General features: G+C 49.6%; 1 protein-coding gene across 7 annotated transcripts in view; it reads right to left on the reverse strand.

The window, feature by feature from the left end:
• UNC13B (unc-13 homolog B) overlaps positions 1–23,754 on the reverse strand; it is a 3,555,093-nt gene that overhangs the window by 2,105,943 nt on the left and 1,425,396 nt on the right. For all 7 annotated transcript variants that reach the window (XM_078674667.1, XM_078674666.1, XM_078674664.1 and 4 more), the window contains one exon: positions 16,532–16,843. In XM_078674667.1, the coding sequence (XP_078530793.1) occupies positions 16,532–16,843 (312 nt within the window). The remainder of the gene's footprint in view (positions 1–16,531; positions 16,844–23,754) is intronic.

Consider the following 23,754-nt stretch of genomic DNA (forward strand, 5'->3'; position numbering starts at 1 on the left):
ACACAAAATGTGCATAAAAACAAAGGAAGGAGGGATGGTAGGGAAAGCTCACCAATTAGTGGAAGAGGTTCCTCAGGACTGCATGGCCCACAGCTGTGTCTTCCTGTGTCAGGGATTACAAGCAGTAATGCTTCGTGAAGGTGTGCACGCTGCTCCAAGTCGCAGCTCTGCAAATGTCTCTGATGTGTACTCCCGCGAAGAGAGCTGTAGATGAAGCCACGGATCTTGTGGAGTGTGCTCTAATCCTGTTGTCCAGCGGCTTACCCGCTGTTGAGTGGCAATATAGAATAGCACTGGAAATCCATCTTGCAATACTTTGCTTTGAAAGTGGAAGGCCCTTGCGAGGATCACCAAAAGCAATGAATAATTGTGAAGATTTACGAAACCCTTTGGTGCGATCCAAATAAAATTTCAAGCCCCGCTTCACATTCAGAGAATGAAGTGACCTCTCCGCTGGTGTGGAAGGTTGAGGAAAGAAAGACTTGAGAATCACTGGGTGATTTAGGTGAAAGTCTGAAGGCACTTTAGGTATGAACCTCGGGTTAGTCCTCAAAATCACAGTATTTCTCTTGAATTGGAGAAAAGGTTCCTTTATTGTGAGAGCTTGAAATTCCCCAATGCGTCACGCCGATGTGAGGGCAAGCAGGAGAGCCAACTTCCATGAAAGAAATGTTATGTCTGTACGATGAATTGGTTCGAAGGGATCCTTCATGAGCTGTGCGAGAACTAAATTCAAATGCCATGTAGGAGGCTGGGGGGTAGACTCGAAACAAGCCTTTGAGAAATTGTTTAATTATTCTTGAAGACCAGAGAGAAGGTCCAGATGCCGAGTGTCTAGCGAGAAATCGCTGCCAAGTGAACCTTTATGGATGAATGAATCCTGTCTTAGCCAAAGACAAAAGATAAGGTAGAAGCTGATGAGGCTGAGAAGAGAAAGGTTCAACACCTTCCTTCCGGCACCAAATGCAAAATCTTTTCCATTTTAAACGGTAAGTTTTATTTGTGGAAGGAGCTCTAGCATGGGATAGAAATTCTCTTATTTCATTCGAGATGAGAAGGTTCATGAATTCTCGCTGCTCAGGAGCCATGCAGTCAGGTGTAATGACTCTGGATCCGGGTGCTAAATCTGTCCGTGGGACATCGTGAGTAGGTCCAGAATCGTCCGCAAAGGAAGAGGAGGGACGAGTGACAGAAGGTGAAGTTCTGTGAACCAGAACTGTCTCGGCCAAGCAGAAGCTATTAAGATCATCTTGCACGGTTCCGTTTTGATATTCCTGATAAGCCTCGGGATCAGTGGAATGGGGGAAAGGCGTACACAAATGCTCTTGACCAAGCTATTGGAAGCGCATTCCCTAATGACCCTCGATAGTGAAGCCTGGTTGCATAAGACCGGCATTTCTTGTTGGTCCAGGTGGCAAATAGATCTAGTGAGGGTTTGCCCCACCGTTGAAAAATCTCTTCCAAGACCACTTGGTTCAGTTCCCATTTGTGACTGACTGACGATAGCCTGCTGAGTCTGTCCGCCTTTTCGTTTAGGACTCCTGGTAGATGTTCTGCCTGCAGTGATATTCCGTGCAGAATAGCCCATTCCCAAATCTTCTGGGCCTCCTGAGACAACGGAAGAGAACTGGTACCCCTTCCTTGTTTATATAATGCATGGCCGTGGTGTTGTCTGTCCGGATGAGAACCTCCGACCCCTGCAGTCGAGGAAGAAATGCTTGAAGTGCTAGCCTGATAGCCCTGAGTTCTAGGAGTTTGATGTGAAGAAGACGGTGCTGGGGCAACCAATGCACGCTGACATGAAGATACTGAAGCACCGCCGTCCAGTGACGTATCCGTTGTCACCACTTGAGGAGACGGATTGCCTACGAAGGATAGACCTTGGGAAAGGTTTTCCTGTTTCGTCCACAAGGCCGCTCTTTTCATTGCAAAAGTAATCGCCACCTTGTCGTCGAATGAGCCGTGAACCTACCTCCACTGTTTGTCTAGTTGCTCTTGAAGGGGACGCATCCGCAATCTGCAGTGAGGGATTAGAGGGATGCATGAGGAGATCACTCCCAGAAGGGATTTGTGACGGCGTACTGAAATACACCATCTTCTTTTCAAGAGCAGTGCCATGGTTCGCAGTTTTTCCTGCCTTTCTAAGGATGGGAAAGCCTTGCTGAGATTTGAGTCCAAGATGGCCCCCAGGAAACGCGCTGTTCTGGACGGAATCAGAGATGATTTTTCCTTGTTGAGAGTAAGACCCAAATTCTGGAATAGGTTCGTACATGCGTTGACTGCTTCTCTCGCAGCCTCTCTGGACGGAGCCTTCAGCAACCAATTGTCCAGGTATGTGAAGACCTGAAGGTGATGTTTCCGTAGGAAAGCTGCCACCAGTGCCAGCACCTTGGTAAAGATTCTTGGGACAGAGCGAAGTCCGAAGGGTAAAACCCTGAATTGAAAGTGGCTCTTGGCTACTGTAAATCGTAGAAACCTCCTGTGTGCAGGGTGAATGGGAATGTGAAAATACGCATCTTCGAGATCGAGAGTGGCCATGAAATCCCCTGGATTGACGAGACGTAATATATCCTGAAGGGAAACCATCCAAAAGGATTGGGAAATGAGATAGGTGTTTAGCTCCCTGAGTTGTAAAATAGGGCGCCATTTCTCCAGTGTCTTCTTCACCAGGAAGAACCTGGAATAGAATCCTTTCCCTTTTTGAGATACGGGAACCAGCTCCACAGCTCCCTTCAGCAGCATCTGATGAACTTCGAGCTACAAGAGACGCAGATGTTTTAATGGAATGGCAGCAGGTGGCTTGGAAGGTGGGATTTGAGTGAATTCCAAGGTATGGCCCTTTCGAATTATGTTGAGCACCCAACGGTCCGATGTTATCTGAGACCAGTTGCTGAGGTATTGTGACACCCTGCCTCCTACAGATGTTGTCATGGAGGTGGGCACAGTAGGCAGAGCTAGAACGCCGTTATTACCTCTTGGACGTATCACGTCCCTGGCGGTTCTGTTTCCTTCTGGTATTCGATCTAGAGAAAGTCGAGGCTTGACCTTGTTTTTGATGATAGGGCTGACGATACTGTTGCGACGCTGATCCATATGACGAGTACCTTTTCTGCTGGTATGAGCCTCTGTATGACGTGGTACTCCTGCCCCTGGCACCTCTGAAAGGAGCTTTCTGGTACTGAAGCGTACCAAGAGACCTAGCCGTCACTTTATCCTTCTTAATCTCTTGGAGGGCATCATCTATGTGTTTTCCGAATAACACCTCTCCGTCGAAGGGGAGGTCCAAGATCTTATTGTGGACCTCTGATCTAAACCACGTCGCGCTGAGCCATCCCTGGCGACGAAGTACTCCAGCTCCAGCCAAAGATCTAAAAGCTGTAGTGGCGATGTCCATGGCACGATCTAGCACCTCAGCCGATGTCGCTTTCCCTTCTTGTAGAATTTTCTTGGCCTCACCTTTTGCCTCCTGTAGAAGTTGATCCAAATAAGGTGAAAGGTCACAACACAATTGGCGATCATACCTGACCAATATCGCCAGAGCATTCGCCGCTCGCACCAGAAGGCTAGCCATTGACGAGAACCTCTTTCCTGCATTATCAAGATGCCTGCCCTCCTTATCGGGAGGAGTTGTAAGGGGTGCCGAAGGGTTGCGGGACTTCCTCTGTGCCGCCTGTGACATAACAGAGTCCGGTTTAGGTTGTCCAGTCAAGGACGATGGACCATCCTCAGACGCCTTCTATTTCTTTTCCAGGCATGGCAGGACTGAAATAACAGTAGCCGGGTTTCTTATAGCCTTAAGACCCTCATCCCACACATGCTCCACAATGGGTATAGATCGGTTCACCTTCCTATAGGGCTCTTTAAAGTCATAGAGAGAACACTCCGTCTGTACGGAAGGCATAGGTAGCTTAAACCGGCTTGATGCTCTTTCCATCAACTTATGGAAACCCCCGACATCCGCTGGGGAACAATCCACCGTATCTGGGTTAGGCGATGCGGGATCAGGGATCACATACTCATCCCATTCTAAGCCTTGATTAGGCCTGTTATCAATATTTTTATCCTCATCTGAGGAATCATCCTGTACGTCCGGTAGCGTTTAAGGAATATTCAAAGCAGGTGTTGGAGGCTAAGAGAACACCTGAGCTGGCAACACTGGAGAAATCATCAATGGAGTTGTAGGGGCAGTCGTAGTTTGAACTGCTGGGACAGACTCTGCCTGAGTCGTAACTTGAGAGGACCTGTTTTTATAGTCCTGCAGCATACTATGGAGATCTGCCAAAAGAAAGAAAGGAACAGACACCATTTCTTGGCCTGCGGATTCTTGACGTTGGTAAGAATGTTGGTAAGTACATTCATGAAGAAACTCGCCCTCAGAATCAGTGTCCTGACTTTTAATCAGCAGCTGAGATGGACTGTGGGCATACCTAAAAGACTCCTGATACTCTTCGTCAGAATCCTCCTCTTCTTCTTCTAGTAACAAAGCGGGAGGCAAGGGGGTAACCCTCCTTGGAGACGTCATGTCCGGAGTTATCCTTTTCAAGGAAATAGTTATCCTGTACGTCGACGATGGAACAGTGGACGATGGAGAAGGTGAAGGTATAACCGTCGTGGATGATGGAAGAGCCACCGTCGACGGACGGACTGCCGACGATGAGATGGGCATCGTCGACACCGTCGACAATCCTGCCGTCGTCATCGTTATGGTTGTCGCCGTTGAAGAACTCGTCGACGACACCGTCGGAGTCACCATCGTCGACGAAATCCTCTGTCGAAATTCCCGTCGACATCTTCGTCGATGTCGCCGTCGTCGACGATCCTGTCGACAACGATGATGGCACCACTTTTGTCACCTTAGATTTAGACGCCTTTGTCAACGGAGCCTTCTGCTGTGTTGTTGTAATCCTGCTTTCCTCGGGATCGGGTAACTCAGTCTAATCCCACACACCCCCCTGTTAACCTCACAGAGGATGTACCAGGCTGATAGTTGAAGTAAACAAGCTCTTTATTCAGGCTTGCTTTAACGGTCAAAACATAAGCGAAGTAAGACAGCGAAATGGTACTGGATAGTGTCTAACCGTCCTCTGCAATGATGCTAGTCCTAGCACCTTCCAACAGAGGACACCGTGCTAATCAATGGCCGAAAATGCCACTCGATGCGTCTATCCTCGTTATGGATTTCGCTCCGTTTTAATCGTCCTCCGCATGCGTGTCAGTCCTGACACGCTTCCAACGAAGGGCAAATGCGCTAAACAAAGTTTGTTCTCCACACTCGATAACCCTCGAGCGGGGACTGGCCACAGGTCACGACAAAGGACCTTGTCCTGACACTCGATACCCTCGAGCGGGGACTGGCCACAGGTCACGTCAAGGGACCTCGTCCTGACACTCGATACCCTCGAGCGGGGACTGGCCACAGGTCACGTCACAGGACCTCGTCCTGTTACTCGATATCCTCGAGCGGGGACTGACGTATGTATCGAAAGGACCGGAGTCCACACAGCTCGAACCCTCGAGCGGGGACTGTCGTATGTATCGAAAGGACCGGAGTCCACAAAGCTCGAACCCTCGAGCGGGGACTGTCCAAGAGTACCGGAAGGACCGAAGTCCTAACTGCTCGAGAACCCTCGAGCGGGGACTGACAAGGGGTCGGAGCGGACCGGAGTTCACAAAGAACAACAGAGCGTGAAGCGGATCCCCGCTGACGCTGTTCTGGGCATCGGTTGTTCCTCACCGGAATCTCCTGGTTCCTGTTCCAAAGCCGCCGAATACAACGGAGCTCACCTTCCACTTGGCAGCTTCTCCGTACTCGCATTGATATTTCAGAATATTCGACGCTTACTGCTGGCTTCCGGGTTGCTTAAATGGGGACGCCCTCTCAGCGCGACTGCCTCGTACGGCCTTCTGGGATTGGTAGTTCGGGCGGGCTTGCTCCTGGGTTATGTAGTTATCGTTATCTCTTGTGTCCTACGCGACCTTGTTTCCTACGCGACTCCGACGCTTGTCTTAACAATACATCCCTCTCCCGTCAGGGTCCGCCAGCCGGACCGGGCTTGGTCGGGTACTTCCTGTGAAACGCCGACACCAACCGCGGCGCACAGATCCCGGCGACGGGCTCCCAGGACTCCTCCTCCTGCCCGTACCCTTTCCATGCAACCAGGTACCACAGCTTACCCCTTCGCCAACGTGAATCCCTGATGCAGTGGACTTCGTATTCTTTCTCTCCGTCCACCCACACCGGAGGAGGCGCAGTGTGTTTGGGCGTCAAAGAGGGTTTGAGCAGCGAAACATGGAACACAGGGTGAATCCGAAGGTTGTCAGGCAACTCCAACCTTACGTTCACCGGGCTTAGGCAGTCCTTGATGCGGTAAGGCCCTATGAAACGGGGATGGAAAACGCTGTGTTTACGGAAACGTAGGTTCCTGGAAGATACCCATACGTAATCCCCGGCTTGATACAGCGGGCCCGGCCTCCTTTTATCCGCCGTTGTTTTATATCTCTTCTTGGCCTCCTCCAAGCACTTCCTTGCTCTCACCACAGTCGCCCTGATGTGCGCCACCCTCTTGGCGGTTTCAGGAACTCCCGACGTTGACGAAGGGTGCGACAACGGAAGGAACCTGGGATGGTGCCCGTAGTTGCCGTAAAAAGGTGACACCTTGGTTGAGGCGTGTGTGGCGTTGTTGTACGCGATTTCTGCAAGCCACAACAGGTCCACCCACTCTTCCTTTCCTTGGTCAATGTAACAGCGGAGGTATTGCTTCAGTGTTTGGTTGAGGCGTTCCGTCTGTCCGTCTGTTTGCGGATGGTAGCTGGTTGACAACGCTGAGGTGACATGGAGTGCTGAACACCAGGTCTTCCAGAACCGTGCCGTGAACTGCGATCCCCGGTCTGAAACGATAACGCTGGGGAGGCCATGAGCCCTTACCACCTCTTTCAGAAGCATGACAGCCAATTGTCCGGCCGTGGGTACTCCCTTACAAGCGATGAAGTGACCCATCTTGGTTAAGTAGTCGACGACCACCAGAATAGCAGTACATCCCTTGTCCCCGGGCAACCCCACAACGAAATCCAGGGAGATGCAATCCCATGGCCTGGTGGGAGTCGGTAGTGGATGCAGTAACCCCTGTGGGCATTGGTGATCCGGTTTCATGGCGGAGTAGGTCGCACAAGCGTTGATCCAGTTCCTCACATCCGCCCTCAACGTAGGCCACCAGAACTGACGTAAGGCGTAGTCGATCGTCTTCTCCAGTCCGAAGTTGTGAGAAGTTGGCCTGATGTGCAGTGCTCACTATTCTAGTGATCACTATATATCAGTCCAAACAACCCTTATTGATGATTGGTTGTAAGTCAACCTTATAGACCAGCTATCCTAGTAGCATGGATACGAGCAGTCTAAGGCTAAGACTCTAGAGGGCGTGTTAAGCCAGCTGTTTTACCATCACATTACCCCTTGAACACCCAGTGAAAGGACACGACACAAGTGTTATGAAAATAAACAGTGTATTTATTAGAATCACAACAGCCCTGTACTCTTTATGAGGACAGGGTGCTAGGCCCACAACAAAACTCTTACGAAAATACTTAAGTTAGCACAGTATACACAAATGCCCGAGGGGCACGAAAAACCATATACTCTGAAAGTGGAATGCGAAATTACTAGCAGGTAAGTACAGTACTAATAGGCTTTGGAATCGCTAGGACTTGACTAGGGAATCGTTAGATTACTTCTAGGAGGCCCAGGGGACTCGGGTGCAGAGTGTGCACTCTCACGCGGGATGCGGGACAAAGTCTATGGAAGCTAGTAAAGTTAAAGTTAGTGTTTACGGGCGAACCCGACCTGGTAGGAAGAAAACGACAGTGGATCCTGACCCTTGGATAGTGAGGCTATGCTGGGGCACCGAAATGCCGAAGTTACCTAGCCCAGGGGCTGCAGCTGCATAGGTCTCAAAAGACGTCGGGACTCCTCGTCGACGAACCAGGAGCCTGGAAGAAAGATGCTGGCAGGCGACCAGTGAAGAGAGTTCGAGTTGATCCAAGCCTGGATCTTGAAGATGGATGACACCTGAAAGCAGAGGGGACCAAGTTCGTGACTACTAGCCAGTAGTCAGTGGGCACCAGGAGGGCACCGGATGGTAGTCACCTCGACTAGGTGAGTGGGCGACGCTGTGCTCTGCAGATCTCACGGACCAGGAGGCGTTGTCGGCGACCAGGATGGAGAGGCGAGCTGTCCCACGATGGATGAAGCTGTCGGCGTCGAAGTACCCAGGATTGGGCAACAAAGCCTTGGCTAATTCAAGCCCACGCGGTGGACTCAAAATGGCGTCTTGAGTGGACCAGGAGGGTCCGGGGTGCTCCTCTTCTGGAAGGGAGCAAGGGCCAGTCTGGAGCAACCAGACTAGCAGCAGTGATGTCGTCGGGCGTCGTTCAGAAGGCCACAAGCCAGCGGGCTAGTAGCCAAACAACGCGGTGAGCAGCAAAAAGCAGAAGGGCCCCACGCCGATCGTGGAGATGCTGGGGGGCTGCTCTTCGGTGCTGGAGCTGCTCAGGGTTGGGGCTTCTCGGACCCCAAAGCACTCGCCAGGAGATTACTCGGCGGGCTTGCTGTGCAGAAGTCGTGCAGTCTTGGCAATAGTCGGTCCCTTGAGGTCTCGTCGCACTCACGGTTCTCAGCTTGGCTGTAGAGGTGAGTAGAGGTCGGAGGTGCCAGGGAAGCCGGGTCTTGTCGAGCTGGGCAGTCAGATTCCGGAGGAAGGACTTACAGCAGACCGCAGTGTTCTTCGGGTGGTGCCTGCGGATGCAGGGTGACTACTCCTTAGTCACAAGGGAGAATCTTGAAGAAGAAATCTTGATGTCCTTTCGTAGAAAGTCGTGTCTTGATTCCAAAGATGATCTAATTTGGAAGGGGGCCTGCTCCTACCTTTATCTGGGAAAAGGGGGCTGGCACGCGACTAAGTCCTGCCCTATGGGTGGGACCAGGAGGGGGGTGGTTACACCCCTCTCCTTTGGCGGGCTTTCCCCAGGCCAGGGGCTGGAGTGCCCCTGGAACTGGTTTCAGCCGGCCTATGCACAGTGAGCACCGGGGTGCCACTTGCAGTCACCTTCCTCTGAAGCCCTGCCTACCTAGGATACACAAAATCCTGTCTGGGACGGTGCTGGCACCGCCCCTGGTAGGAAACCCTTTGTCCTTATCTCCTGCCCTGGGAGGACTCCCAGCAGCAGGAGGGCAGACTTGTGTCTCGGTGGCAGCATCCATTTTGTGGAGCTGAGGCTCTGACTTTAACCGGGGTTAGAGGTTACATACATGTCGTGTCCCTCTAGAAGGGTGGAATGCTAACCCCGTCGCCAGAATTGGCGAGGGGTTAGTATTCCAATTCGTATGACACCTTACTCGACATGTTTTGATAAAGCGATACCAGAGTTGGCATATAATCGCGAGGATTATAATGCACTTAATAGTATATGGTATGCGATATCATGGAAACGGCTAAGGGATAGATCCCGAAAGCCGCAGACAGGCTCAGCTCATGCCAGAGCACCATCTCACACGATTCCAAGCACTCTGCCTTCAGGATTGTTAAGGCCTGCCATAGGAGTGACTGATAGGAGATCTGTGTGTCCATTTTAGGGTTAGATATAGGTATACTATATCTAAAGCAAAGGGTGAGTACACCACCTTGCCCCAGCTGTCGTGCAGCCAGTTGTGTCAGTTTAGTTAGTCAGTCCAGGGGTGGCACAATACATGCTTCAGCCCCTGGGAGACTTCTGGGTGCACCTCAGCCCTGGGTACAGGGACTTGGAGAGGGCCCAGTGCCAATTCAGTACCTGAGTACAATTTGGATAGAGAGAACAGCTAGGCTGTGGGTCTGATTAGCAGGCCCACAGGCAGGGAAAGTCGTAAACCAGTGCAGCAAAAAGCAAAAATCTGGGTGATCATAGGATTGCAGACCCTACTCTCCTACAGAAGTGTCCTGCACTGGCCGACTCATGGCACCACACGAATACCTGCTTCTGTAATCTTGCGGTAGGCACCAACACACAGCCGCCCTTAACTGGAATGCCGTCGCGTACCTGCCACTCCTCGTGCCTCCGCAACCATGCTTTCCATCGAAAGGTATTGACTCCTTTCTGAACGTCGCGTAGGAAGTGCCCAGGCTGGATAGCCCCAACCACCTTGCTCGGGTGGATGATGGACTCTATTGCCGGTTGTGGACTCCGAGCTTCTGTGGATTGCCTAGACAGCGCGTCGGCCTTCCTGTTTTCTGTTCCTGGCCTGTATGTGATGGTGAAGTGAAAGCCGGAGAAGAACAACATCCACCGCATTTGGCGAGGAGACAATTGCCTAGCGGCCGTCATGAACTGGAGGTTCCGATGGTCGGTGTAGACCATCACTACGTGCTTAGCCCCCATCAACAGGTGTCTCCACTCGGAAAAGGCGTCCTTGATGGCCAAGAGTTCCTTCTCGGCGACGTGGTAGTTTCTTTCCGCCTGGTTCAATTTGCGTGACATGAACGCAACAGGATGTAGCACCCCCGTCTCAGGGTTCTTCTGCGACAGTATGGCTCCCACCGCCAGGTCGGATGCGTCCGCCTCTACCGTGTATTGCTGTTCCGGGTCAGGGTGGGCAAGGACAGGCGCGGATACGAAGGCGTGTTTCAAGGCACGGAATGCCCCCTCCGCTTCGTCCGACCAACGGAACGTCACCGACTTCCTCAATAGTTGTGTGATGGGCGTCACTAGCCCAGAGAACCCCTCTATGAACCGGCGGTAGAAGTTGGCAAAGCCAAGAAAGCTCTGTACGTCTTTGATGTTCCGTGGCGCCGGCCAGTCTGTTACTGCTTTCACCTTTCTCTCAGACATGGTTTGGCCTTCTGGGCTCAACATGACCCCCAGAAATTCCACTGTTGTCACGTGGAAGTCGCATTTGCTAAGCTTGCAGTAAAGTGAGTTGTCTCTAAGGATTTGTAGTACTGAGGCCACATGTTTCACGTGTTCCTCTGTGGTGTCCGAATAAATCAAAATGTCATCAATGTATACGACGACGTATACATCCAGGATGTCTCTCAGCACGTCGTTCAAAAAGAACTGGAACGCGACAGGGGTGTTACATAGCCCGAAGGGCATGACTCTATACTCATACAGGCCGAACCTCGTCTTGAAAGCCGTCTTCCACTCGTCTCCGCGACGCATGCGGACCAGATGGTATGCCCCTTTCAGATCGAGCTTGGTGTACACATGGGCCTTCTTTACTTGTTCCAGGAGCACGTTGATGAGGGGCAACGGTTACCGGTTCTTAATCGTGATGGCGTTAAGCGCCCTAAAATCCACACAAGCGCGGAGTTCCCCGTTAGCCTTAAGGATGAAGAACAGCGGTGAGGCCGCAGGGGATCTCGAAGGCCTGATGAAGCCTAGGCGAAGCATCGTATCCAGGTACGCCCGGAGGTGGAGGTTTTCGGGCTCGGACAAGGCATACAACCTCCTGCCAGGTATCGTTGCTCCCGGGACCAGGTCGATTTGACAGTCGTATACCCTATGTGGCGGGAGTGTTTCCGCTTGGTCATCATCGAACACGTCCCTGTAACCCCGATAGGCTTCAGGGAGAACCATCTCCTTTTCAGCTGCTGTGGCCACCACCCACCCCTGGTCCTCCGGAGCTTCCTTTTTCTGTGTGTAGACACGTAAACAGAAAGGGGAGTCCATTCTTAGTTCCTGGGTTTCCCAGTTGATCGAGGGGTTGTGTCTTTTCAGCCACGGTAAGCCTAATATGATCCCGTACTGCGGAGCACAGATGATGTTAAAATCCAGAGTCTCTGTGTGTTGAGTCCCGTAGACTACCTCAATATTCCCAGTGTGGTGGCTGATGGGCCCTGAAATCAACCTGCGCCCATCCAAAGCAAAGACTTCCTCCGGGACCACACACTCCTGTAGCGCGACTCCTACGCGATGTGCTTCCCTCTTGTCCATAAACAGCCCTGTGGCCCCAGAGTCGACCATCGCCGAGACCGAAACCCATCAGTTCCGAACCAACAACTGTAAAGGGATGAACAAGTGTCTTTTGCTCTCATATGAGTGTAGTTGTGCAGAAGGGATAGAACCATGACTCCGAGAATCCCCTTCGTTGTTCTGGGAGCTCATTAGTTTTCCGCCGGCTTGTCCACTGAAGCTGTGGACATTCGACAGGGACGAGAACGTCCTGTCTTGGGTTTTGCAGGGCATTCGCGAACGTAGTGTCCCTTTTTGCCGCAGTACAGACATAGACCTTGTTTTCTTCGCGACTCTTTCTCGGTGGCCGTGAGGCTAGCTCTAACGGCCCCAATGTCCATGGATTCCACGCGGGGTGTGGGCGTCGCCTCAGTGATAGCCGTTTGACCCGACGCGGTATGTGCTTTGTCCTTGTGCACCCCCCCACGTCTTTCGCTAAGACGATGGTCGAGGCGAAGGGCCAGGCTGATCAGGTCTTCGCAGTGCACCGGTTGGGGATCTATCTGCGCTATCACGTCTTTCAAGTCCTCGCTCAATCCTTGGTGAAAAAGCGCTGTTTGTTTGGCAGGGGGCCATTTGGATTCCGCAACCAAGCGCCTGAACGCGTTCAGATAATGGACCAGCCCGGTTGTGCCTTGCTTCAGTTCCAGCAGTTCCCTGTCGGCTGTGTACGAATCTGCTCTACGATCGAACACCTTTATGAACTCTTCCTGGAACTGTTCCCAGTCGTACAGTAGCGGATCGTCCCGGCTTACCAAAGGAACCGCCCATTGTGCTGCATTTCCTGCCAAATAGGATATCATGAAGGCCACTCTCGCCTGGTTGGTTGGAAACGACTTCGGTTTACAGGAGAAATGCAGCACCACTTGCGTTATGAACACCTGAACCGTGGTAGGATCCCCACTATACCTTTCCGGTGTGGCAAGTGGTATGGCTACCGGCATCTCAACCACCACTGCAGCCGGGGTTCCCGTGGTAGACGCTCCCGCGTTGAACGGATTGCGCTGTTGATGATCCACCCTAGCCCTTAAGTCAGCCGTTTCTTGTCGTGAAGCAGCTAATTAGTTTTGGACGTCTACTAACGCCGCCAACACGTCCTCCAAGGTGGCCATGACCGGTTACTCGACCAGGAGGTTGATTGATGTTGGATATCGAATATTGTGTAATCCTGCTTTCCTCGGGATCGGGTAACTCAGTCTAATCCCACACACCCCCCTGTTAACCTCACAGAGGATGTACCAGGCTGATAGTTGAAGTAAACAAGCTCTTTATTCAGGCTTGCTTTAACGGTCAAAACATAAGCGAAGTAAGACAGCGAAATGGTACTGGATAGTGTCTAACCGTCCTCTGCAATGATGCTAGTCCTAGCACCTTCCAACAGAGGACACCGTGCTAATCAATGGCCGAAAATGCCACTCGATGCGTCTATCCTCGTTATGGATTTCGCTCCGTCTTAATCGTCCTCCGCATGCGTGTCAGTCCTGACACGCTTCCAACGGAGGGCAAATGCGCTAAACAAAGTTTGTTCTCCACACTCGATAACCCTCGAGCGGGGACTGGCCACAGGTCACGACAAAGGACCTCGTCCTGACACTCGATACCCTCGAGCGGGGACTGGCCACAGGTCACGTCAAGGGACCTCGTCCTGACACTCGATAACCTCGAGCGGGGACTGGCCACAGGTCACGTCACAGGACCTCGTCCTGTTACTCGATACCCTCGAGCGGGGACTGACGTATGTATCGAAAGGACCGGAGTCCACACAGCTCGAACCCTCGAGCGGGGACTGTCGTATGTATCGAAAGGACCGGAGTCCACAAAGCTCGAACCCTCGAGCGGGGACTGTCCAAGAGTACCGGAAGGACCGAAGTCCTAACTGCTCGAGAACCCTCGAGCGGGGACTGACAAGGGGTCGGAGCGGACCGGAGTTCACAAAGAACAACAGAGCGTGAAGCGGAGCCCCGCTGACGCTGTTCTGGGCATCGGTTGTTCCTCACCGGAATCTCCTGGTTCCTGTTCCAAAGCCACCGAATACAACGGAGCTCACCTTCCACTTGGCAGCTTCTCCGTACTCGCGTTGATATTTCAGAATATTCGACGCTTACTGCTGGCTTCCGGGTTGCTTAAATGGGGACGCCCTCTCAGCGCGACTGCCTCGCACGGCCTTCTGGGATTGGTAGTTCGGGCGGGCTTGCTCCTGGGTTATGTAGTTATCGTTATCTCTTGTGTCCTACGCGACCTTGTTTCCTACGCGACTCCGACGCTTGTCTTAACAGTTGTCGACGATTTGGAGCTTTTCCCAGACTTCTCAGAAGACTGAGAAGACGGTTTTTTGAATGTTAAAGCAGTCGCCACCACTGCTGAAGGTGTAGATGGTCCCTCCCTCTCCTTTACACCTTGGTGAGGAGATTTGACAGGACTTTGGCGCTCAGACTCACGGGGGGTCTTTTTTGAGGCCTTAACTGGACGCTCCACAGAAGGTGAAGGGGAAACCCTACCCCTTTTGACTGACCTTCTGGATGATGTAGCTGAAGAAGAGTACTCACTGTCACTTGACACTGTCTCTTTTCTGGACTTCAATTTTTGGAGCCAAGTGACGAGGCGACCCTCACGGTCCCGGAGGGTCTTTGTAGAGAAGGTGCAGCAGATCTTGCAGTCCGCAGCCGTATGATCAGGATACAGGCAATATATACAGTCCTTATGCCTGTCCTCCACATATAACCTTTTCTTGTCACAGGTGGAACATGACTTGAAAAGGGCCTTCTTCTCTTTGTCAGATATTTCAGAAGAAACTCTAAACAATCCTAAAGAAAAAAAGTTGACGAAAATCTCTCAAAAGAATAGAAAATGAGCAGAGCTCAAAAGAGAGTCCCTAAGCACAACGTGCGGTAGAAAATCTAAGGCTCTGAGGTTCCTTCAGGAGGGTTCTATGGGGTGAGGCTCCTCTGACTGGCTGAGGCTTAGTGTTGGTCTCTTTTACAAAAAGAGGCGGATATGCTACAAAAGGGAATAATACAAGCTATGGGAATCTATGAAAGTTCCAATACTGGGGCTAAGCCCAAAACATTGGCAGTCCACAACCAACCTACCTGTCCTCAAACACTGACTTTATGCTCTTCTTTGAGCCCGAAGAGCACTCCACAGCCATTATGGGGGCAGTCTGGTTCCTGGATACTGTACTAGTGGGGATAAGACTACTATTCTAACATTTATGACTAGTAATGAAGATCCTACAATGAAGGAGGAAAAGTAGCATTCTGGTATTCAAAATTCTGCATCGTAGGTATCTTCATGTGCGTCATAAGATTCATTTCCACACGTATGTGGAGATCATTGGGCACTTTAACTATTCATAATTAAAACTTCTAAGCATACATCTGCCATTTTTAAATTGAAGTAACCATACCATAGCCTATCCTATAGATTCCAGAATTGTATGAAGATTAGAAGACCAATTTAAGTTAAATATATTACATGAAGCAACAGTGACGTAAGAAAATGAAGGAAGTTGGATCCAGGTAAACAGAACTGTCAATTAGACTGAAGCTAGAGCGCTGTTTTACTAATGAGTCAGGAGCTTACCTACCATAGCACGCCTTGCGGAATGGCGCACAGTGTTACTGAAGAATATTTTTCTGTACGGTTTCTATTATTCACAGACTGGATACAGGAGAGGAAGAGGATCAGTTACATGTGATACGCAATGAACATCCTATGATGCATAAGGAGTTTATATTTACTACTCAGATCTCGAGTGCAGAGCAATCCTGTTCATATGAGAGACTGCGGTGAGTTTACAGAGGTCTATAAATCTATAGCAGCCAAGTTTAAATAAGATTGATCCCTCTAAGGGAGCAAATATAAAGACCAAATCATTCAAACAGCCCCCATGGAAAGATACACAGCACAGTGCCAACTCTCTCTGGTGCAATACCAGCCACCACAGATTAGTTAATCATGGTGTAAGCTAGTAGTCGAGGGAAGAACTGAGGATCTGGATTAGGGAGCATCTAATCCATCATCAAGTGTCAATCACTCTTACCCCTGCTTTAGGGTACCCCACAGTCCTAACCCCAGCTATATACATGATCTCTACACTGTTTCCATTTGCCTCAATTTACAATGCACATTCCTCTCAGCTGGGGTTGAGCAATATAACTAGCTAAAACACAGAAGTAACTTAACGAGAGAGACCAAGCAGAGATAGAGTCCAATCGCATTTGAAGACATGGACAGATGAGGAAAAGAAAGAGGAAAGAGTAGAGTGGCAAGCAGAGTGAGTTACGGTTTAAAGAAAGGAAATACTTAGTCATCCGTGAGTTTACAACTAAGACTCAACATCTGTATAAAAAAGATAATAAGTGCCCAAAAATGGTAATCAAGAAGTATATTACAGTAGGAACAATTAACACAGACATTATTATGCTCAAAAAAGTTTAAGCTCAATGAGAAAACTAAAGAGTAAACAATGTGACCATCGAGTCTGTCTGGAAGTTCATTTGAACAGAAGTGTATGTACTTACTGGGCAAAATTCAAGATATGGAATAATACCTTTCTGCTTTCTGTAAAAGAACATTTTTAGGAAGTTCTGGTGCAAGTGTTGATTTGGCAGGAATATCATTGTTAGTGGTTTCATTTTTCTGGCATGACTCAAGTTTATCTGTGTCATGGTCGCTGCTCCAATCATGTCCATTCTTCTGGAAGCTACCAGATGTCCTGCACGAGTAGTTTGAGTCACGGTCTCGGTGTTCTTCATCAGGCTCAGACCCATGCACGCTCTCATGGTACTGGTCAGGCTCACTCAGCTGGGAGCTTCCCTGACTGATGTTACCAGAGGACCCATACCTGCTGCTTCCAGCAGGGCTGCAGTAAATGGAAGAAGAGGGAAATGTCAATAAGCAGGTGTGACATGGCTTCAGCAACAAACATAAACCTTACTATTTTTGCCCTTCATTAAGGCAGTTATTAGCTATTTGGAATAAGCCAGCAATTATGTGTACATGCCGAGGGAAAATAAAGGGAAATTAGGATCAGTAAAACCCAAACAATAAGAAGGCAACAAGGGCAGGGTCGGACTATTGTTGGACACTTCTTCCACAAACATGCTTTCATGAGATGCTGACAAATGGCATGATTCCAGTAGCTACTCCAAAGATCGTGTGTGGTGACATATCCACACAATGGCAAGACTCATTTGGTGATATTATACAATCAAATAAACGACAGATGAAAAACCTAAGGCACTATAGCTATAGTTCTGCACAGTTATTTTTCTTGTCAAAAGAACAAGCAACTCAAGCAGGCCTTTTAAACAAAATGTTGACAATATGTGTAGCATAAAATATGAATGCACTTGTGAGGTGATATTTTATCCACTGTGTTTTTATCACATTAGTTCCGGTGCAGCCCAACAAGGCCAGGTCCCACTGACTTGAAATATTACACTGAGCACATCAGGAGCTACTCGTGTCTTTGGAGCGCTAGAAGTTGGGCGCTATTGCATTTTCTTTTTTGTAAGTGGTAAATGGCTAGTGTTGTGGGCAGCTTCAATGTTGTATGCCCGAGTTCCTAATCATGCTAATGATTTCAATATAATGCGGTGTAACTGGTGGCAATGGCACCATCAGTTTAAAACACGACAACCTGTTCAATTATATTATTTGACTGTTTTCTAGAGATACTGTAAAATCTGCTTGGAATCATGCTATTTAATCATTAGTTGTGATTTTTTTTCTTGAAAATGGGTTTCAAAACCAGAATGAAAAGGGTTAATTAAACGTCAACTACAAGGTCATTGCTAACTATGCATCTATTCTAGCCAGTGCTAATAGGAGGCTAAATTCGAATAACAAACACACTGGGATCTAAACTAGCTTCAATACTTACATGTTAAACAATTCCCATTACCTCTACAATAGGTTCATAACCTATTAATAGCAACTTGTGATGATATATTGACATACACGCTTGGGTGGTACGTGCAACATTGATATGTTCTTCTATTACTCAACTAGATGGCACTTGGTTAGCCGCCCGAGAAATACTGCCATCACCTGGATTCTACATTCAAGTTTCCCACAAATCTCGGAAGCAGGACTCAGAACCCACTGAAATTTTTCCTTTAATCCACATTTTCCATTACATTGCATCATCAGTGGAGGACAATGGCATTATAAAATAAAGTTCAACTATTGCTGTCCTATACACACACCACCTGCAGCGTGTGTGCGGGGGTCTACACCCATGATTCTGCCAAAACTCAGTTTCACCCTTTACAACCAAAATACAAGGACCTCTTAAATATGGCCTCCCAGAAGTAAGTGACATAGAGTAAAACCCCAAAAAGCAAGTGATGAAAGCAACACACAGTAAAAAGAACAGGCAAATTATCGTTGCTAGGTAAGTTGCAAGATTCTTTACTAGGGGGGTACATATGCTCAAATAAAATGTCTATATGGGAAGATTGGTGCCCAGTTGGAAAGGGAGTATTTTGCCCATGTTCAATGATTCAAAGGGATTCTGCTGCACCACCTCACCAAACTGGGTTCCATTCTACAACATAAGTAGACAATCTGTTCTTCTTTAAGATAGTTGAATACTTGGCAGATCTGTGGGCTCCTACAAGCGGGACGCCTTTTCTTTAAGTGACACACTAGTAGCATTGACAAGAAAACAATAACTCTTTATTGCTTCAGATAAGAATGTACTGCCTCATTATATGCACACATAATGCATTTCACTACCTGCAGTGGTAATGAGGTGTGTTGTGATGGACCGCCAAGTGTTTTGTGGTAAGTCTGTGAGTATGTGTAATCTCTTAAAATCTCTTGGAGCACTCTGTTTAAATTGCTTGGGGTGTTAGAGATTGGTTACCCCTGACAAAGGGCTAAATGCCTGAAATGCATTGGGTCTACACCACCATTATAACTTATGTTCAATTATGGATTTGCTACACGTAGCAGAAACAAGCCTTGATTGGCATTTCTCTTGCATTTGAATATTGGCATTATCGTGTTTTCAAGAACTTAAGAAAATATTGAATAATGAGGAACATTTGATTCAAAACTAAAATTAAACAGATTAAACTGGATTGACATCGTTGATCATTTTGGCCTTCACCTGATGGTTGTACATCTTGGGACTGGTGCATTCGTTACCAGCTTGTACTGCATGAGGTGTGTTGTGCCATGCTCTCTACCACGACAAGCCAAGTACTGGGTGTCACTCTAAACCTCGTCTCTCACCATGCTTGTTGAGTTTTCTTTTCACAGGAGACTTAGGATGCGCTGAAAAGAAAACTGGCACAATTGCCTTCAGATTCACACTGTAACTGATGTGGAGTTTTGACGGCCACCTACTTTCTAAGAACGAAGATGCCTTACTAAACTGATATTGCAGCAGCTCACTTGTCCTCCTTCGAGATGTTGTGCTTAAGCAACCTTGATGTTTACTTTGTCGAATAGCTGAAAGGGGTCATTAGTGGCCATGGGCACGAGTAGCTCAACGCCCAAGCTGAGAGATTGATCATTTGTATTAAGTGTGGTTGTAGGACATTAATTCACTAATAAAGCACTCTATTCTGATCTGGTCAAAACTCAACTGCGATAGAAAGGAATTCAGAGGAAGTATTTTCAGCATGCATTGCACAAAACACATCCAACTTGTAGGGAAAAAGCATCAATTCAAAATGTGGGTACCCATGCCACTAACCATAAAAGTCCAAAATAAGTAGGCCCTAGGAGGAACAAAATAGGGGAACAGGTGCTCAAAAGTCCAAGGCTTCCAAATGTACATTTGGATTTGTTCTGCCCAGATTCTCATACAAAATCCTAAAAAAATATACAAGTTGGTGGGACATCAATGATAATCCTCACAGATCAACTAACAAAACTTGATATAAAAAAGTTAATACTAGACCACCATTAGGGGTGTTGGAATCTAGCAGACTGAATTTTCCTGTATCCATAGTTAATGTTTTTTGGGTCAGGGCTGCTGCAGTTGCGTTTTTAATTTTAAAATGTTATGTACTAAAGAATTGCAAAAATGTTAGAAAAATAAGCCCATTCAAGCTATCCTCACTGTTGGACTTGGCCCTTCTGGCAGGTTCACCCCTGAACTTTTTGCTTTTCATGGTGACCTGGTAATAGTAATTTTTAGCTTCTGCGCATTTTCACTGTAGCCCAGTGGAAAGTGCGTCCGCATTCTGCGTGCGTGTGGTGAGATTGGCCTGCCCTCCCATAGGAATGCATGGGGAATGTCTGTGTCCCTGGTAGTTCCTGATGCGTGAGGTGTGCAGGCTCGAGTTTGGTATGTGCGAACTCGTGAGATTGAATGCTGCGCAACGATGTGTGCGGCGTGAATGTGTCTAGTGTGGAAGTGCCACTTCTAGACATGGGTGTGCGTGTGCAGTGAGTGTGCTGGCATGTGATTGGCTGGAGCTGGCTGGTGAGCCTGGCTCCAGGAGTCTGGATGGGTCTGCCCCGGTGCTGAGTGGAGAGATTAGCATGCTGATGTGAGTGAGGGATGAACCTGGGACCTGAATAGGGCTGGGCTTTCCCCACACAATGCTGGCTCCGCCCCCTGTGGTGCGTCTAACATTGGCGGCAGCAGGAAGGATAAGGATTTGCGTTTGCGTTGTACCGCAGTGGCAACTGGCCGCACTACAAAACTCTGCATTGTAGATGACTACATTTTGGGGAGTATTGTTTCTAAATTGTCCTTAATGTAATTTCTTTGGAAATTTGTTTCTTGTGCACTGTGAGTTAGGTGTCACAAGCTCTGGGTGGTTTTCTATCCCCTAAGTGCAGTTTGAATTTTCTGGATTCACCTGAGGGTGGGATCCAGTGGTAGCAGCGTAATAGTGTCTAGTACATTTGTTCCCCGCCCCGCTCCCAGAGTTTGGTACCTGTGTCACGTGTGGTCAGGTTGAGAAATCAGGGGTGGTAGAAACTGCCTTACTAGTCCAAGGGGGAGGTTCTGTGTGGATGAATGGTGTGTGGCACTAGGCAAGTGAGTGTGAGTTCTCTGGGATAGGGAGCTCGCTGAATTCTTTGTAAATTTTGTACTCTTGCTTCAGCTCTGACAGTTAAGTCCCCTGTGTTGCACATGTCTGGGAGCATCCTGCCAAGATGGAGTCTGCTTTTAATGTCTGGGGTTTGTTTATGCATGAGTTGAGAGAGTTTTGCGAAGAGAGAGACATTGCAGTGAATGAGTCAGACACCCAGTCCCAACTTAGGGGTAACCAAATCCAATGGCAGAAGGATGTCTGGGAGTGTGAGCACAGTGAGGAGAGGGCCCAGGTCTCACACCATGAGGGTGGTGGGTCTGAGGGGAGCCCTGAAGAGTCTGAAGAGGAGGAAGAAAATGACAGTACAGGGACGCCAGCAGAGAGTGAAGACCCCATAGAGAGGGAGTCCCTTGCTGGGTCCAGTGTAGGAGGCAGTGCCTCATCCCTTTTCTGAAAGAAAGGGAACACCAGCTGGCTTTAGAAAAGCTCAGGTTAGAGCATGCCCAGGCTATGGCGCAGCTGGGTGTTAAGAAGCAACAGCTAGAGACTGAGAGGGTCTTAGCGCAGGAGAGGATAGAGGAGGCTGAGAGGGCCTTCGCCAGAGAGAAATTACCTCTGGAGGGTAGACTATCCACTGCGCGCAGTTATCATTTTCTGGACTCCCCAGAGAGGGTTGAGTCCAATGGTGGCAGCAATATGGACTCCAGTGCAGAAGTCACATCCCCAGTTCCCAGAGTATGGTACCTGTTTCCCAAGAGGAGGAGTTAAGGTTGAAGTTCAGGGACAGTAAGAAACTGTCTCACCAGTTTTGGGAGGAGTTTTAGGATGAATGTTGTGGAGCACTGTGGGCTTGGGTAGAGGTTCACACTGACTCTGATTTTGACAAACTGTTTGATCTGGTTCTCAGAGAGCAGGTGCTCAGTTGTTGTTTGCCAGGGTTGCACCAACACCTGTTGGGGTGTGGATTGTCTGACGCATGTGAGCTTGCAGATGAAGCAGCCCGCTGGGAAAGTGCTAGAGGTTCTAAGCAGTCACTAGTGAGTGATTCCAAAAGTAGTGGTTCAGGTATCTTCCAGCCCAGCGTGGTGGAAGAGGCTCACTGTAGCCCAGCTAGGTTCCAGTATAGTGAGAGGGGTGGAGAGGCGTATTACCTGGCTCAGTGGAGCAGGAGTCAGTGGGTGGCTGAGAGTCCCCAGATGCCCGAAGCCCTATCTCAGAACCTGGGTGGTTTCTTGAGGGAACACCAGGTTAGGGGACCTAGGCTGTCCTGTTAGTCCATTTGAGGAGGATCTCCTAGTGTCTAGGGAACCTGGATCATCTGTAACTAGTGCTCCAGGGGTTTCAGTGTCCGGCAGTGCTACTCCAGTTGGCAAGGCACAGGAGTCCGAAGTGAGGAGTGATTGGGGGATGAGTTCCCCTGTGGAAGAACCAGTGGGTCAGGGACTACCCAGTTGGGCTAGGTTCCTGTGTAGTGACCATGGTGACACCACTTCTGTTCTGGGGGATCTTTGCGCACTGTCAGATGGACAGGGGACGGGAGATCTGCACCAGACAGACAGTCACACGACACATGAGTCATGTGTCAGCCTCAGGGGGATGGCGTGTGAATCCCCAGAAGTCCTGGAGTGCCAGGCAGTTATTCCTCCAAAGGTTCTAGACCAGAGGTTGGAAGGCCAGGTTCAGGATCCGCCTGACCTGAAGGGTAGGACGTCTGTAACCAGCATCCTGACCGGTTCATCTTCCAGGGGTACCACTCCAGCTTGGAGGGTGCGGAACTCTGGTAGGGGGTGCAGAGGGTGGGAGAGCCCGCCTCTGACCCCGGTGCAACCTGAGGGGTTAAACCCTAGGTTGGGAGAAGAGCGTTCTAAGGGTACCCCTCGCAGGAGGTGGAGGAAACCTAGAAGAAGAGGTAGGGGGAGGACAGCCTTCCCCGAGACTCCAGGTCTGCCTGAGGGTGTAGACCCTAGGCTGGAGAACCAGTGGCAGTCTAGCCCTGTCTTACAGACAGGAAGAGTGAAGCATGGCTACTATGTACCAGGGGTTACTACCCCTCACTCTGTGAATAGGCATGGACCAGTGGCACATGGGTGGCCTAGGGCCTGGTCCTGGCCGCGGACAGCTTGGGAGTACCAGTGGGGTAGCCCAGTTGTTCCAGGTAGTGGTTCTGGAAGGAATCCACTGGGTTCACCATGGCGTTGCACTGGAGGGTGTCCCTGCAGCTGCGGGCCCGCGTCCGTGTTCTATCGCCCCAAGCAGGGAAGTCCATCACTGTGGTGATCGGTCTACCCTGCGTTTTGGCTGGAAGGGGGTTGTGTTGGGCTTGGCCCTTCTGGCAGGTTCACCCCTGAACTTTTTGCCTTTCATGGTGACCTGGTGATAGTAATTTTTAGCTTCCGCGCACTTTCACTGTATCCCAGTGGAAAGTGCGTGCGCACTCTACGTGCGTGCGTGTGGTGAGATTGGCCTGCCCTCCCATAGGAATGCATGGGGAATGTCTGTGTCCCTGGTAGTTCCTGATGCGTGAGGTGTGCAGGCTCGAGTTTGGTATGTGCGAACTCCTGAGATTGAATGCTGCGCAATGATGTGTGCGGCGTGAATGTGTCTAGTGTGGAAGTGCCACTTCTAGACATGGGTGTGCGTGTGCTGTGAGTGTGCTGGAATGTGATTGGCTGTAGCTGGCTGGTGAGCCTGGCTCCAGGAGTCTGGATGGGTCTGCCCAGGTGGTGAGTGGAGAGATTAGCATGCTGATGTGAGGGAGTGGTGCACC

Source organism: Lissotriton helveticus, chromosome 2_1 (assembly GCF_964261635.1).
Source record: "Lissotriton helveticus chromosome 2_1, aLisHel1.1, whole genome shotgun sequence".
NCBI lineage: Eukaryota > Metazoa > Chordata > Amphibia > Caudata > Salamandridae > Lissotriton > Lissotriton helveticus.